The sequence below is a fragment of the Crotalus tigris genome, unplaced genomic scaffold (genome assembly GCF_016545835.1).
Source record: "Crotalus tigris isolate CLP2741 ecotype Arizona unplaced genomic scaffold, ASM1654583v1 scf7180000018306.2785112, whole genome shotgun sequence".
Taxonomy (NCBI): Eukaryota; Metazoa; Chordata; class Lepidosauria; order Squamata; family Viperidae; genus Crotalus; species Crotalus tigris.
Window position 1 is genome coordinate 1,204,718 of NW_024096934.1, and position 13,062 is coordinate 1,217,779.

Below are 13,062 nucleotides of genomic sequence, written 5' to 3' on the forward strand. Positions count from 1 at the left end.
GCATTTCCCAGTTTTCCCAAGGATGCTCTAAGGCAGGGGTCTTCAAACTTGGCCCTTTTATGACTTCTGGACTTCATCTCCCAGAATTCCTCAGCCAGGCACGCTGGGAGTTGAAGTCCACAAGTCATAAAAGGGCCAAGTTTGAAGATCCCTGCCCTAAGGAACATCCTCAAGTGACATGATCCCTCATTTGAGAGAGCTGAGGTGGCGCAGCAGTTAAGAGTGCAGTACTGCAGGCCACTTTAGCTGACTGTGTTCAGCAGGTCAGCGGTTCAAATCTCACCGGCTCAAGGTTGACTCAGCCTTCCATCCTTCCGGGGTAGGTAAAATGAGGACCCAGATTGTTGGGGGCAATGTAAATATATATATATACATTGGTTACTGATGTACACTGCTTAGAGAGTGCTTGCATTTAAAGCGGTATATAAGTCTCATAAATAAATAAATTTGCAGCGGCTGGATCTCTGGGCACACAAATCGCTGCCTGCTTGCGCACACGAGCCGGGCGTGGCGTTGACATTCCTTCCTGTCTCTTTGAAGGAAAATTTCTTGGAAAGCGGCTGCACAGCCTGCGGCAACACGGAAGAGCAGAGCAGCTGCGTCGAGGTCATTGTGACCAACGCAAATGCTTCTTGCACTTGTCCCACTGGTGGCGCTTTACCGGGTTCACCTAAAATAAAGAAAGGTAGGTCAAACCAGCTCTTGGGGGGGGGGCTGAGGGCGGGGGATCAAGTTCTGGTTAAATAACCAAATTGATTGGTTGATGTGGGGTTCTTGGTGCTTCTGAGCTTGATTTTTGTTAGTGTGTGTGTGTGTGTGTGTGTGTGTGTGTACGTGTGTACGCGCGCAAATGTTTCATGACCCAACTAGGTAACATCATCCGTGCTAGAAGGGAGAAGGGTTTGCACTGTTTATGCATAAAATGGCTTGCCCAGTCAATGTTGGTGGGTGTGTCCTTGCTGCTTCCTAGATGAGGCTGTTGTTTAATGATAGTTTGAGTTGGTCGTTCCTTGATTGGGGTATCATTTACTATGGGGTCTTTGGTGGTCTCTTAACCTGGTTGTTTTCTTGCAGACATTTCATTTCCTAACTAGGTAACATCATCAGTGCTAGAAGGGAATGGGGGTTGCAGATAGGAGGAGCAGAAAGGACTGTGGGATCCTTGGGGCTGTCTCTGAGCTTGGTGGTTTTCTTGCAGACGTTTCGGGACCCAACTAGGTAACATCATCAGTGCTAGAAGGAAGTGTTTATATACAGAGGAACTACCAACTCAGACAAGCAATCAAGTGGTAAACAACAGCCTAATTAAGGAACCACCAAGACCACTCCCACCAACACTGACAAGGGAAGCAACTGATCATTAAGCAAGGACCACCTGCATAACATTATATTTCATGTTTGTGCACTTTTATATCTTAAGCAGGAGTCTTCAAACTTGGCCTTTTTATGACTTGTGAACTTCAATTCCCAGAATTCCTCAGCCAGGCACACGTGCCTGGCTGAGGAATTCTGGGAATTGAAGTCCATAAGTCATAAAAGGGCCAAGTTTGAAGACCCCCTGATCCGAAGTGTTCTCAAGAAAGAAGTACCTCTGGCAGTCAAGAACAATAAATAAAAGGCAAAGAAAATAATAACACTTGTGGCTTTTTACGAGTTCCCATTTCACAGCTGCCGGGAGGGTGAGGTTTTGTTTTTAATTTCAGTTCACCGCAATTCAGTTTTGTGGCCAAATTCTCCGCTGTGGTTCAAGTTGACTGTGGTTGTTTGGAACAGTCTTAAGCTTGGGTATTTTTGGTGTGGGGTTGTTGTTGTTTTTTGGGGGGGGGGTAATAAAAAACTTGGATTGTCCAAGTGTTATGTTTGGCTGACGCAAGCTGCAGTGAATCAGAAACGGAAAAGAAAGCCTTTTTTATTCCTTGTGGCTCTGCCAGGGAAGAACAAAATCTCTGAATTTACAGGGATGGTATAATCTAGCCATGCTGCTATTATGATAAAGCAGGATTATGGAACCTGTGGTCCTTCAGATTCTGTTGAATTCAAGCCAATACAGACTTTTGGGGCCATGAGTATTTTACTTGTGTGTTTAACTGAACATGCAATAGATTCAAACCAAATCCAGCAGGCTTTTCTGCCAGTGGGTACTCCTGTACACTTGACATACCATTCTACAGTCGTGGCCAAAATTGTGGAAACCTTTTGGGGAAAGCGTATTTTTGAGGTTTGATGGCTAATAACACCACTTTTTTTTGGAGTAGTACCATAAAATTATATATCCATGAAAAGATAATTTAATCAAGAATGTAACGCAACAAAGTTTGTTCAATTATCTGTACTGTACTCTATGAAAAGTTATAGCCAGATAACCAGAAAAAGGAAGCACAACTTGCTTAGGTTGATATCGGGTAGCTTCCCTTCATCTGATTGTAGCCAATGAGCATGAATGTTTAGAGAGCCAACCGGGTGTCATCTTGTTTTGGCAATGAGCCAATCAGATCACGGCAGGATTCAGTTATTGATGTCCTGTATTGAAGCTGAGAGGAGGACATTTGTCAGTGTGTTATGTGATCGCTATCAAGTTGGTTGGATTTTTTTGCGTTCTTTCATTGAGTGAGCTTATAAAACGTAATAAAATTAAAGTCACGGTGCAAAGAGTTGACCGATTGCCCAGAAAACAATGTAAAATAGCATTATTAAGTGAACAAGGCTACAGTTATAAAGAAATTAGAAGAAAAAGTGGTGGAAACTTAACCAAAGGTGGCATTTATACTGTACACTTTTCCTAAAAGGTTTCTACAGTTTTGGCTACTACTGGACACACACACATACACAAACACACGCGCGCGCGCACACACACACACACACACACCAGTTTGGTCTAGTGGTTATGGCACCAGGCTAGAAACCAGGAAACTAAAAGTTCTAGTTCAGCCATGGAAGTCAGCCGGGTAACTTTGGGCCAATCACAAAACTGTGAGTTCTAGTCCCATCTTAGACATGAAAGCTAGTTGGGTGATTTTGGGCCAATCACCAGAAGAGAGTGAGTTCTAGTCCCACCTTAGTCATGAAAGATGGCTGAGTGACTTTGCCACCTTGAGTTAATTCTAAAAATAATACAAGGCACGATACAAATAAAGAAATCAAAATAAATGTACATCCATACAATACACACAGACAAAATGGCGGCCAAAATAGATCTTTCAACAACAGGGCTACCTTTTGACATTTATAAAATTTAAAATTATAAAATTTAAAATTGTATACGTTAGAGCAGGGGGCCCCAGGGCCCTGGATCACTAGCAGGCCGTGAGGGGTTTGCAAGCGGGCCACAGAAATGGCTGGAGAGTGCGCGCGGGCGAACGTGCGCACTCCATTTAAGTGAGCAGCAGGCGCGTGTATACGCCGCTCACACAAATGGACCTGCACGAGCCCGCTTGCCGGCCACTTGCGTGGAACCATCCCTTCTCCCCCCCCCCCCGACTGTTCCGCAAAGCTGGAAACGTTGGGGAACTCCTTGTTACGGATGAATGGATTCCCATCTGGTGGGGTATCTTACAAGGCTGGCCTGTGTCTTTGGACATTCGTGCGAACAGTGCCTACATCTCTTCCAGGTTTATCTGCTCACTGTAATGGCAGCGATTGTGGCTATTCTTCCAGCATGGAAGGCAGCGAAACTGGTTCACGGGAGGGTTCGGACATCGCTTGCACCGAAGGGATTTGCAACCACGATGAAAATGGTAGGAATACCGTTAAAAGGGTCTGTGGGGCTTCTCCTTTTTCCGGTCTCCCCCCCCCCCCCTTTGGGAGTCTCTTCCAAAAATCAAGACTGACTTAAAGGCACATCAGAAAAAGAAAAAGTTTTGAGGAAGTGCTAACCCCTAAAGGTGGCCGTGATGCAGATGGTGTATTGATCTAGAGCAGTGGTTCTTAACCTTTTTGAACGAATCGCCCCCTTGAGCCAATGAGGAAGTTGTCATCGCCCCCCTCCCCCAACATAACCTCTCAGTCACAACCTAGGAAATAATTCTTCCATTTATGCAAACACTTGTTTTCTTTTCTTTAAAATTGTCATCAGGACATATCGATGCAAATAATTTATTTCCAGTCTTTTTCCCATATCTCCCATATTCTGGCCAATGGCGCACCACTGTATGGGTAGAGGCTGCTGCGCAATGCGCATGAAGATAAGTGATGCATTTTCACATATGTACGGCGTTCTGTACTGAAGCTAGCTGGAGGAACATTTGGAAACACAATTCAATCCACTAATAGCGATCATCTGATGTTTTTGTACGACAGATATACAGCGATTCACTGTACGAAAAAGTCTCAAAAGTGTCCCCAAAACCTCTTGCTCCATCGCCCCCATATCGCCCCCCTTTCGTTCCTTCGCACCCTTGAAAAACGAAATTGCCCCCTGGGGGGCAATATCGCCCAGGTTAAGAACCACTGATTCTAGTGGATTGATCTGTCCTTACTCCCCATTCTTGACCTATTTAGTCTGCCACATTGTGTGCTTCAGTGGAATCGCCAGAACTGAGTTCTAGTCTAGCTTAGCTTGAAAGGGCCAATCACAAGGAGATGGTGAGTTTTAGTCCTGTTTAACATGAGAGGTGGGTGGGTGACTTTGGGCCAATCACCAGGAGGTGGTGAATTCGAATCCTGCCTTAGCCATGAAAGCCAACTGAGTGACTTTGGGCCAGTCACCAGGAGACGGTGAGTTGTAGTTCTGTCTTAGCAAGAAAGCCGGCTGGGAAACTGGACCAGTCACCAGGAGACGGTGAGTTCTAGTCTGGTTTAGCATGAAAGACAGTTCAGTGACTTTGGGCCAATCATAAGGCGACAGTAATTTCTAGTCCCGCTTTAGCATGAAAGACAGGTGAGTGGCTTTGGGCCAATCACCAGGAGGTGGTGAATTCGAATCCTGCCTTAGCGTGAAAGCCAGGTGGGTGCCTTTGGGCCAATCACTAGGAGACTGTGAGTTCTAGTCTGCCTTAGCCATGACAAAAAAAGTCCAGTTGCCTCCTGAAAAAGCACCTTTCGGGCAACCATGACCTGGAAGAACCGAGAATCTCCATAGACAAGTAGATAAGGCTCAAAGGCCACTCGGGGGAGGTCAAACCTCTTTGCCCTCTTGTGTCTACATAATGAGTCCAGGCTAATTCCCTGTTTGATCCCGACTGCAGAGGTTGCTTTCCGACATCGGAGCACGATTTGGATGGAAGGCATAGCTTCTGGGGGGGGGGCTATCTCCTCCCCACTCCACTCTAGCCTCTCTCTCTCTTTCTTGCAGGGGAAGATTCGTGCATTCACCGTTGCGAAGACAAAGAAGAGGATGGGGACAGTTGCGTGGAATGCTGGGCAAATTCGGAAGACGCTACCACGAAAGGCAAAAACAAGAAGAAGAAAAAGAAAAACAAGAAGTGCGAAGCTGAGCACGTAAGCGGGGGAGGGGCATTTCGGGGTCAGGGTTTTTGTCGGCCAGCTTCCCCCCCCCCCCCCGACCTCTTTCCTCCCCTCACATGTCATTCCCACAGCTCCCTTAACCAGGGCGAGGGCAGTAGGTGACCCAGCTGGGAGTTCAGCATCGTTGTTGAAGAAAAGCTGTCCAACTTTGTTAGTGTGATTTTTTTTTTTTGATTTTTTTTTTTTTAAAAGGAGACAATGAAGCCGGTTAATGAGGAACCGGATTAGCCATAAATTAATATTTGGCATTTATGAATAAAGTGGCAGTTGGTTAGAGGTGTGGATAAACGGATGAGAGGAATGTCTCCTTTGTGTTTAAATCTCAGGGGAAATGAATGGAAGCAGTTTTTAATAAAACCAAACCAAACAAGGCAATGTTTCTCAGTCTTGGCAAGTTACAATCATCATCATCATCAAGTTGGAAGGGACCTTGGAGGTCATCTAGTCTGACCCCCTGCTCAGGCAGAAAACCCTATACCATTTCGGGCAAGTGGCTGTCCAGTCTCTTAAAAACCTCCAGTGTTGGCACATTCACTGCTTCTGGAGGCAGGTTGTTCCACTGGTTAATTGTTCTCACTGTCAGGAACTTTCTCCTTAGTTCTAGGTTGCTTCTCTCCTTGATGAGTTTCCATCCGTTGCTTCTTATCCTGCCTTCAGGCGCCTTGGAGAATAGCTTGACTCCCTCTTTTTTGGGGCAGCCCCTGAGATATTGGAACACTGCTATCATATTACCTACCCCTAGTCCAGTGATGGCGAACCTTTTAGAGACTGAGTGGCCAAAAACTGGCCCTGCCCCGCCCCCGCCCTTCCTGCCCGCAGGGCCCGCCTCCAGGGCCCGCCACAGATCGCCCAGGAAGCCCAATAGCACCATGGCAGCCACACCCTCTGCCCGCGCCCCACAGCATCAACTGTGCGCGATTGGTGTGAGGGCAGAGTCTTGTCTACGCTGCCTGGCTGCCATGTCCTTGGCTGCGCTGCTCCGTGAGGGCCACACTCGGGGGGGGTGACTCTCCTCCAGGAGGGCTGCTAGTGAGGAGGGGGTCGCGGGGGGAGACAAGGCTGGGGCAACAGCATGTGTGCCCACAGACAGGGCTCCGAGTGCCGCCTCTAGCACTCGTGCCGTAGGTTCGCCACCACTGCCCTCGTCCTTCTCTTCATTAAACTAGACATACCCAATTCCTGCAGCTGTTCCTTATATGTTTTAGCCTCCAACCCCCTTGATCATCTTTGTTGCTCTTCTCTACACTTTTTCTAGAGTCTCAACATCTTTTTTATATGCTGGCTCAGGAATTCTGGGAGTTGAAGTTCACGAGTCATAAAAGAGCCAAGGTTGCCTACCTGGTATAAGGTTTCCTGCCTGAGCAGGGGGTTGGACTAGATGACCTCCAAGGTCCCTTCCAACTTTATTGTTGTTGTTATTATCATCATCATCCCCTTTGCAATTTTATTGGTCGATTGGTTGGTTCAATTCATTTTAGAAGGCCGCCTCGTGTCAAAGCAGCTGAGGGTTTTAAAATGTCTCGTAAAGGGAAGGGATAAATGTAATAATAAGGCCTTGGAGAATATAAAAATGAAATGATCAAAGAGTTATCTGTTTGCTAATTGCCTTGGCCCTGGCCCAGCTGGAAGAGCCAAGTTTTAAAAGCTTTCCTAAAAAGGCAGAGCCCAGATGCAGCTCCAAGGGAATTCAGCTCTGAGGGAAACCCTCATGGGGGGGGGGCATGCATCTCACACACACCCCAAAATGGAGGGAAGACTCTGGGTCCTTTCCCCAAAACTGTGCCATTAGGTGAGACCCAGGAGGGGGGGACCTCTCCCTTTGTAAAGACAGTGCTCCCCCTCCCCAAGAAAGGCAAACAAGACTTGGATGTTCCCCCAATGCTTACATCAGGATGAGTGAATACCCAGTTGATGATAATAATAATAATAGTAGTAAAGTTGGAAGGGACCTTGGAGGTCATCTAGTCCAACCCCCTGCTCGGGCAGGAAACCCTACACCATTTCGGACAAATGGCTGTCCAGTCTCTTCTTAAAAACTTCCAGTGTTGGAGCATTTACTGCTTCTGGAGGCAAGCTGTTCCACTGATTAATTGTTCTAACTGTCAGGAAGTTTCTCCTTAGTTCTAGGTTGCTTCTCTCCTTGATTAGTTTCCACCCTTTGCTTCTTGTCCTGCCTTCAGGTGCTTTGGAAAATAGCTTAATTCCCTCTTCTTTATGGCAGCCCCTGAGATATTGGAATACTGCTATCATGTCCCCCCTTGTCCTTCTCTTCGTTAAACTAGACATACCCAATTCTCGCACCGTTCCTTATATGTTTTAGCCTCCAGTCCCCTAATCCTCTTTGTTGCTCTTCTCTGTACTCTTTCTAGAGTCTCAACATCTTTTTTACATCGTGGTGACCAAAACTGGATGCAGTATTCCAAGTGTGGCCTTACCAAGGCATTGAAGAGTGGTATTAATACTTCACGTGATCTTGATTCTATCCCTCTGTTAATGCAGCCTAGCACCGTGTTGGCCTTTTTGGCAGCTGCAGCACACTGCTGGCTCATATTTAAGTGATTGTCTACTAGGACTCCGAGGTCCCTCTCACAGTTACTACTATTGAGTATGGTCCCACCTATGCTGTACTTGTGCATTTGGTTTTTCTTGCCTAAATGTAGAACCTTGCTTTTTTCACCATTGAATTTCATTTTGTTAGTTAGTGCCCAGTGTTCAAGTCTGTCCAGATCCTTCTGTATCTGAAGCCTGTCATCTGGAGTGTTGGCTATTCCTGCCAGCTTGGTGTCGTCTGCAAATTTGATGAGTTCCCCATCTATCCCTTCATCCAAGTCATTGATGAAGATGTTGAAGAGTACTGGGCCCAGAACAGAGCCCTGGGGCACCCCACTACACATTTCCCTCCATATAGATGCAGTTCCATTGAGGACCACTCACTGAGTACGGCCGGTCAATCAGCTATGGATCCATCTGGTGGTGGTTCTGTCTACCCCACATTTTTCTATCTTGTCAAGTAGTAGGTTGTGATCTACTTTATCAAATGCCTTACTGAAGTCCAAGTAAGTTGCAGAACATTTTAATTCTGATTGATTAGTTGTGATTTCTGGCTGATTCTTCCGATTTCTGACTGAGGTGATTTCTGATTGATTATTCTGATTTGATTAGTTCTGATTCCTGATTATTCTGATTTGATCCATTGTGATTTCTGATTATTCTGATTTGATTAGTTCTGACTTGATTTTGTTTAATTCTGGTTAGTTCTGATTTTTAATCGATTATTCTGATTTGATTAGTTCTGATTTTGGATTGATTATTCTGATTTGATTAGGAGTTTGAGTTCTGACGTCTGTTGGTTTGAATGGTATGTATTTGTTTCCTATTTTTTTTTTCATTTGATTTGATGATTCTTTTTTATTCCCAACTAAAGTCACATTTTGAATCATGCGACCATATAAATCAGACATGTCAAACACAAGGCCCGGGGGCCGGATGCGGCCTGCAAAGTGATTTCATGTAGCCCGCGAAGCCATCCTGGAAACAGTGAGGGAACGGCCCCTGCTGCCTTGGCCCTGGCCCAGGCCGGCCGGGAGACAATGTACAATTTTGTGGTGGCCATCTATGCTGAAACGCATTCAGTCTTAGCTCCACAAGGCCGTCTGGAACCAGCGAGGAACCAGCCCCTGCCACGTCGGCCCCGCCCCCTGGATGCATGCTGGGGAGGTGTCACCCTTTGTGAGGAATGAAGAAATGGACCATGCCTTGGCGCTTGCCCTGGTCCCACCCCTTTCTGCCAGAGACCCTCAGATCTGTCCCACTCCTGCCCAGGCCCCCACAGGCACCCTTGATGCAAATGATGTAGAGCTGGCCATGCCCACCCAGTAGGCCACACCCACTCCATCCATGCCCACCCTGGCCACACACACACACACACACATACACACCCAAGGGCAACCGCAATGCTGATGCGGCTCTCAATGAAATTGAGTTTGACACCCCTGATATAAATAAATCTAAGTAGACAAATGACACCCTTCCAGGACTTGAGCAAATTGGAAAATGGGGGGCAGGTAGACAAACTTCAGAGAAACTGAAAGACATCTAACCAAATATATAGCAGTCCTTGTTGTCCTCATCTCCTGAACAACAAAGACAGTTCAACCAACCCTACCTGGGCAAGTGCAAACAAATTCTTAACGCTCTTGAGAGTAAGGTTAAAAAAAACAAAAACAGGAAGGAGACTTGCAAAACTGCCAAGTGGATTTCAACACAGCTCCACAAAACAGAGCAATCCTAGCTGTCTTGGACAGTGGTCTAAGAGAGGGTGGTCTAAACCAGGGTTTCCCAAAGTGGTCAGTTTCACCCCCCCACAGCTGAGTAGGAATGTCCAAGGGGTCAGTAAGTGATTGGATGTCAAAAGGGGGGACAATAAATTGCTAAGGGTCAACTTGGTATTTGATAAAAGATGATAAGTTGATTGGGATCAGTTTGTAGGACAAGGATTGTCCCTAGTGGACAATCATTTAAATATGAGCCAGCCGTGTGCTGCAGCTGCCAAAAAAACCAACACAGTCTGGGCTGCATTAACAGAGGGATGGAATCAAGATCACGTGAAGCGTTAGTACCACTTTACAATGCTTTGGTAAGGCCACGCTTGGAATACAGCATCCAGTCCTGGTCACCATATTATAAAAAAGAGGTTGAGTCTTTGGAAAAAGTGCAGAGAAGAGCAGCAAAGATGATTAGGCAACTGGAGGCAGAACACACGAGGAATAGTTGCAGGAATTGGGTAAGTAGTCTAGTGAAAAGAAGGACTAATAGCAGTGTTCCAGTATTTGAGGAGCTGTCACAGAGAAGAGGTGTGTGTGTGTGTATGTGTGTGGCAATCTATTCTCCAAAGCACCTGAAGGCAGAATAAGAATGAATGGAAACAATCAAGGAGGGAATCGACCTAGAATTAAGGAGAAACTTCCTGGCAGTTAGGACAATTAATCAGTGGAACGAGTTGCCTCCAGAAGGTGCTCCAACACACTGGGGATTTTTGAGAAGAGACTGGACAACCACTTACCTGAAATGGTATAGGGTTTCCTGCCTGAGCAGGGGGTCTCTTCCAGCTCTGTTATTCTGAGAGGCAGAGCCTGGAGGTGGAGTCAAGGGAGGAATCAGCCTAGAATTTTTACATTCCCACAAGTGGTTTAAATCCAGCCCTTTTCATTCTGTTAACTCTTCTCTAGCGACTGCTGATCGTTAGTGGACTAGATTCTTATGTACAGGCAGGAGCAATAAATCACTTTAACTGGTATTTAACTGTAGCCCCGATCCTTCACTCCTGACACTATTGTAGGCAGTTCTTGACTTACTACCGGTTGTTTAGCAACTATTCAAAGTTACAACGAACTCCCCAAAAGCTACTTAGGACCCGTTTTCAAAGTTATTACACACACACACAAACACACACACACCTGCATACAACACACGCACACATACACACACACACACACAAAATGATCACATGATTGCATTTTGGGCAATTAGCTCACTTGTATGACCCATTTGCAGCATCCCGCAGTCATGCGACTGCAATTTTCAGTGGGTTTTTTTGCCATATTTTGCCCAAAAAAACCCACCCATTGGTGAAAACAGGTTCACTTAGAACTACCGCAGCATGTGCTTAATTTATTGTGGCGTTCACCTAATGACCACCGCAAGAAAGGTAAGTCAGGTGCAATCGTAGTGACCTGCTTAATGACTGTCGTGGCTTACATTCATAGTTCCAGGCTCAGTTATGGTCATACACTATAACATAGAGCAGTAATACCGAGATCTGTAGATTTCAACTCCCAGAAAGTTCAGCAACGGACATGCTGACTGGGAATTCTGGGAGTTGAAGTCCACAAATCATAAAAGGGCCATGTTTGAAGACCCCTGCACTAAACGAACTTTTGTTAAGTCAGGGATGATTCGACAGGTGGCTGCACTTTTCCCCTTCCACTGATGTGCTGATTCTCTTCTCCAGATCCAAAAGCTGAGCAGCTGCATGGTGGAGACAAGTAACCGAGAGGGTCCAGGGACTGCCACGCACACAGACTTCCACCGAGAGAAGACCAAAACCCCCCACGCCGAAATCTGTTGTCGCACAGAAAAAGCTGGGCCGCCTACGGTACCTTGGCTGGAGCACAGGAAAACAGCCTTGTTGTGTGAGGAATCTTCAGAGGCAGCTCCTGCTCCCGAATCAGGGAAGGGCACAAAGAGCTTGGTGGAACTCCTGGTAAGTTACAAGGAGGAGCATCCATGGAGATTCTCAGTCATCCAGGTCACGGTTGTCCCAAAGGTGCTTTTTTCGAGAGGCAACTAGGGTTCCTTTGTTTTTTCCTTGAAGACGTTTCGCTTCTCATCCAAGAAGCTTCTTCAGTTCTGACTGAATGGCGAGGAATGGAAAGATTTATACTCCTTGCAGACAGCTGGTCATTTGCATTCCTTTTAGAGCAAGGGTCTTCAAACTTGGCCCTTTTATGACTTGTGGACTTCAGCTCCCAGAATTCCATAGCCAGCATGCATGTGCTGACTGAGGAATTCTGGGAGTTGAAGTCCACAAGTCGTAAAAGGGCCAAGTTTGAAGACCCCTGTTTTGGAGAGTTGTTGAGGCCACTTGGAAGTTTATCTGTGTTCACACTCTGAACAGAGACAACCGCTGGTTTGAGAGAGGGGTCAAAGAGGCCATCTGTGTCCAAATTGAACAGCCCTCCCTCAACAGAGGGGGAGGGATAGGACATCATCCATCTCCAGTCTACAACACAGTCCTTTCAGCAGTCTCAAGAAGGCTCCACACCCATTTGTACCACTCAGGTGACCCTGAGGACACAGACAAACCTCCAGGTGGCCTCAACGACTCTCTAAAAGGATGCAAATGACCAGCTGTCTGCAAGGAGTATAAATTCTTCCATTCCCCACCATCCAGTCAGAGCTGAAGAAGCTTCTTGGATGAGAAGCGAAACGTCTTCAAGGAAAAACAAAGAAAGTCCAGTTGCCTTTTGAAAAAGCACCTTTGGGATGTCCAAGGATGAGTTGGCCTTGTAGTTGGCCTTGTAGTCTGCTTTTGTTAGGAGAGGGGAAGGCAAGGTTGGTTAATATGGACCCGGGTGGTTAAGTCTCTTGTCTTTCAAGAAATGTTGGAGCTAGTGATTGGGAGAATTAATTGATAATTAACTCAGATAAGATTGGGCAAAGTGAGAGATTCATTAATTCACATATTCATTCATTTATTCATTCATTCACTTAACCATTGGTTCATTCTTTTATTTACTTATTCACTTATTTGGTCATTCAGTCAGTCATTCGCATTACCCATTTTGTCATTCATTTATTTGCTTATGTGTTCAGTCATTTATTCATTCACTTACCCATCCATCCATCCAGTCATTTATTTACTTATTCATTGATTCGCTTATTCGGTTATTCAATTATTCACTTACCCATTTATTTACTTATTTATTCACTTATTCATGTATTCATTCACATACTCATAGAATATAGAACATAGAATAGCAGAGTTGGAAGGGACCTTGGAGGTCTTCTAGTCCAACCCCCTGCTCAAGCAGGAAACCC

The 13,062-nt window shown here is 45.9% G+C and overlaps 1 protein-coding gene across 5 annotated transcripts in view; it reads left to right on the forward strand.

The window, feature by feature from the left end:
- Positions 1–13,062, forward strand: part of GGNBP2 (gametogenetin binding protein 2) — a 52,376-nt gene that overhangs the window by 34,977 nt on the left and 4,337 nt on the right. For all 5 annotated transcript variants that reach the window (XM_039350027.1, XM_039350028.1, XM_039350030.1 and 2 more), the window contains 4 exons: positions 541–685; positions 3,609–3,734; positions 5,291–5,436; positions 11,474–11,725. In XM_039350027.1, coding sequence (XP_039205961.1) covers positions 541–685; positions 3,609–3,734; positions 5,291–5,436; positions 11,474–11,725 — 669 coding nt within the window. The remainder of the gene's footprint in view (positions 1–540; positions 686–3,608; positions 3,735–5,290; positions 5,437–11,473; positions 11,726–13,062) is intronic.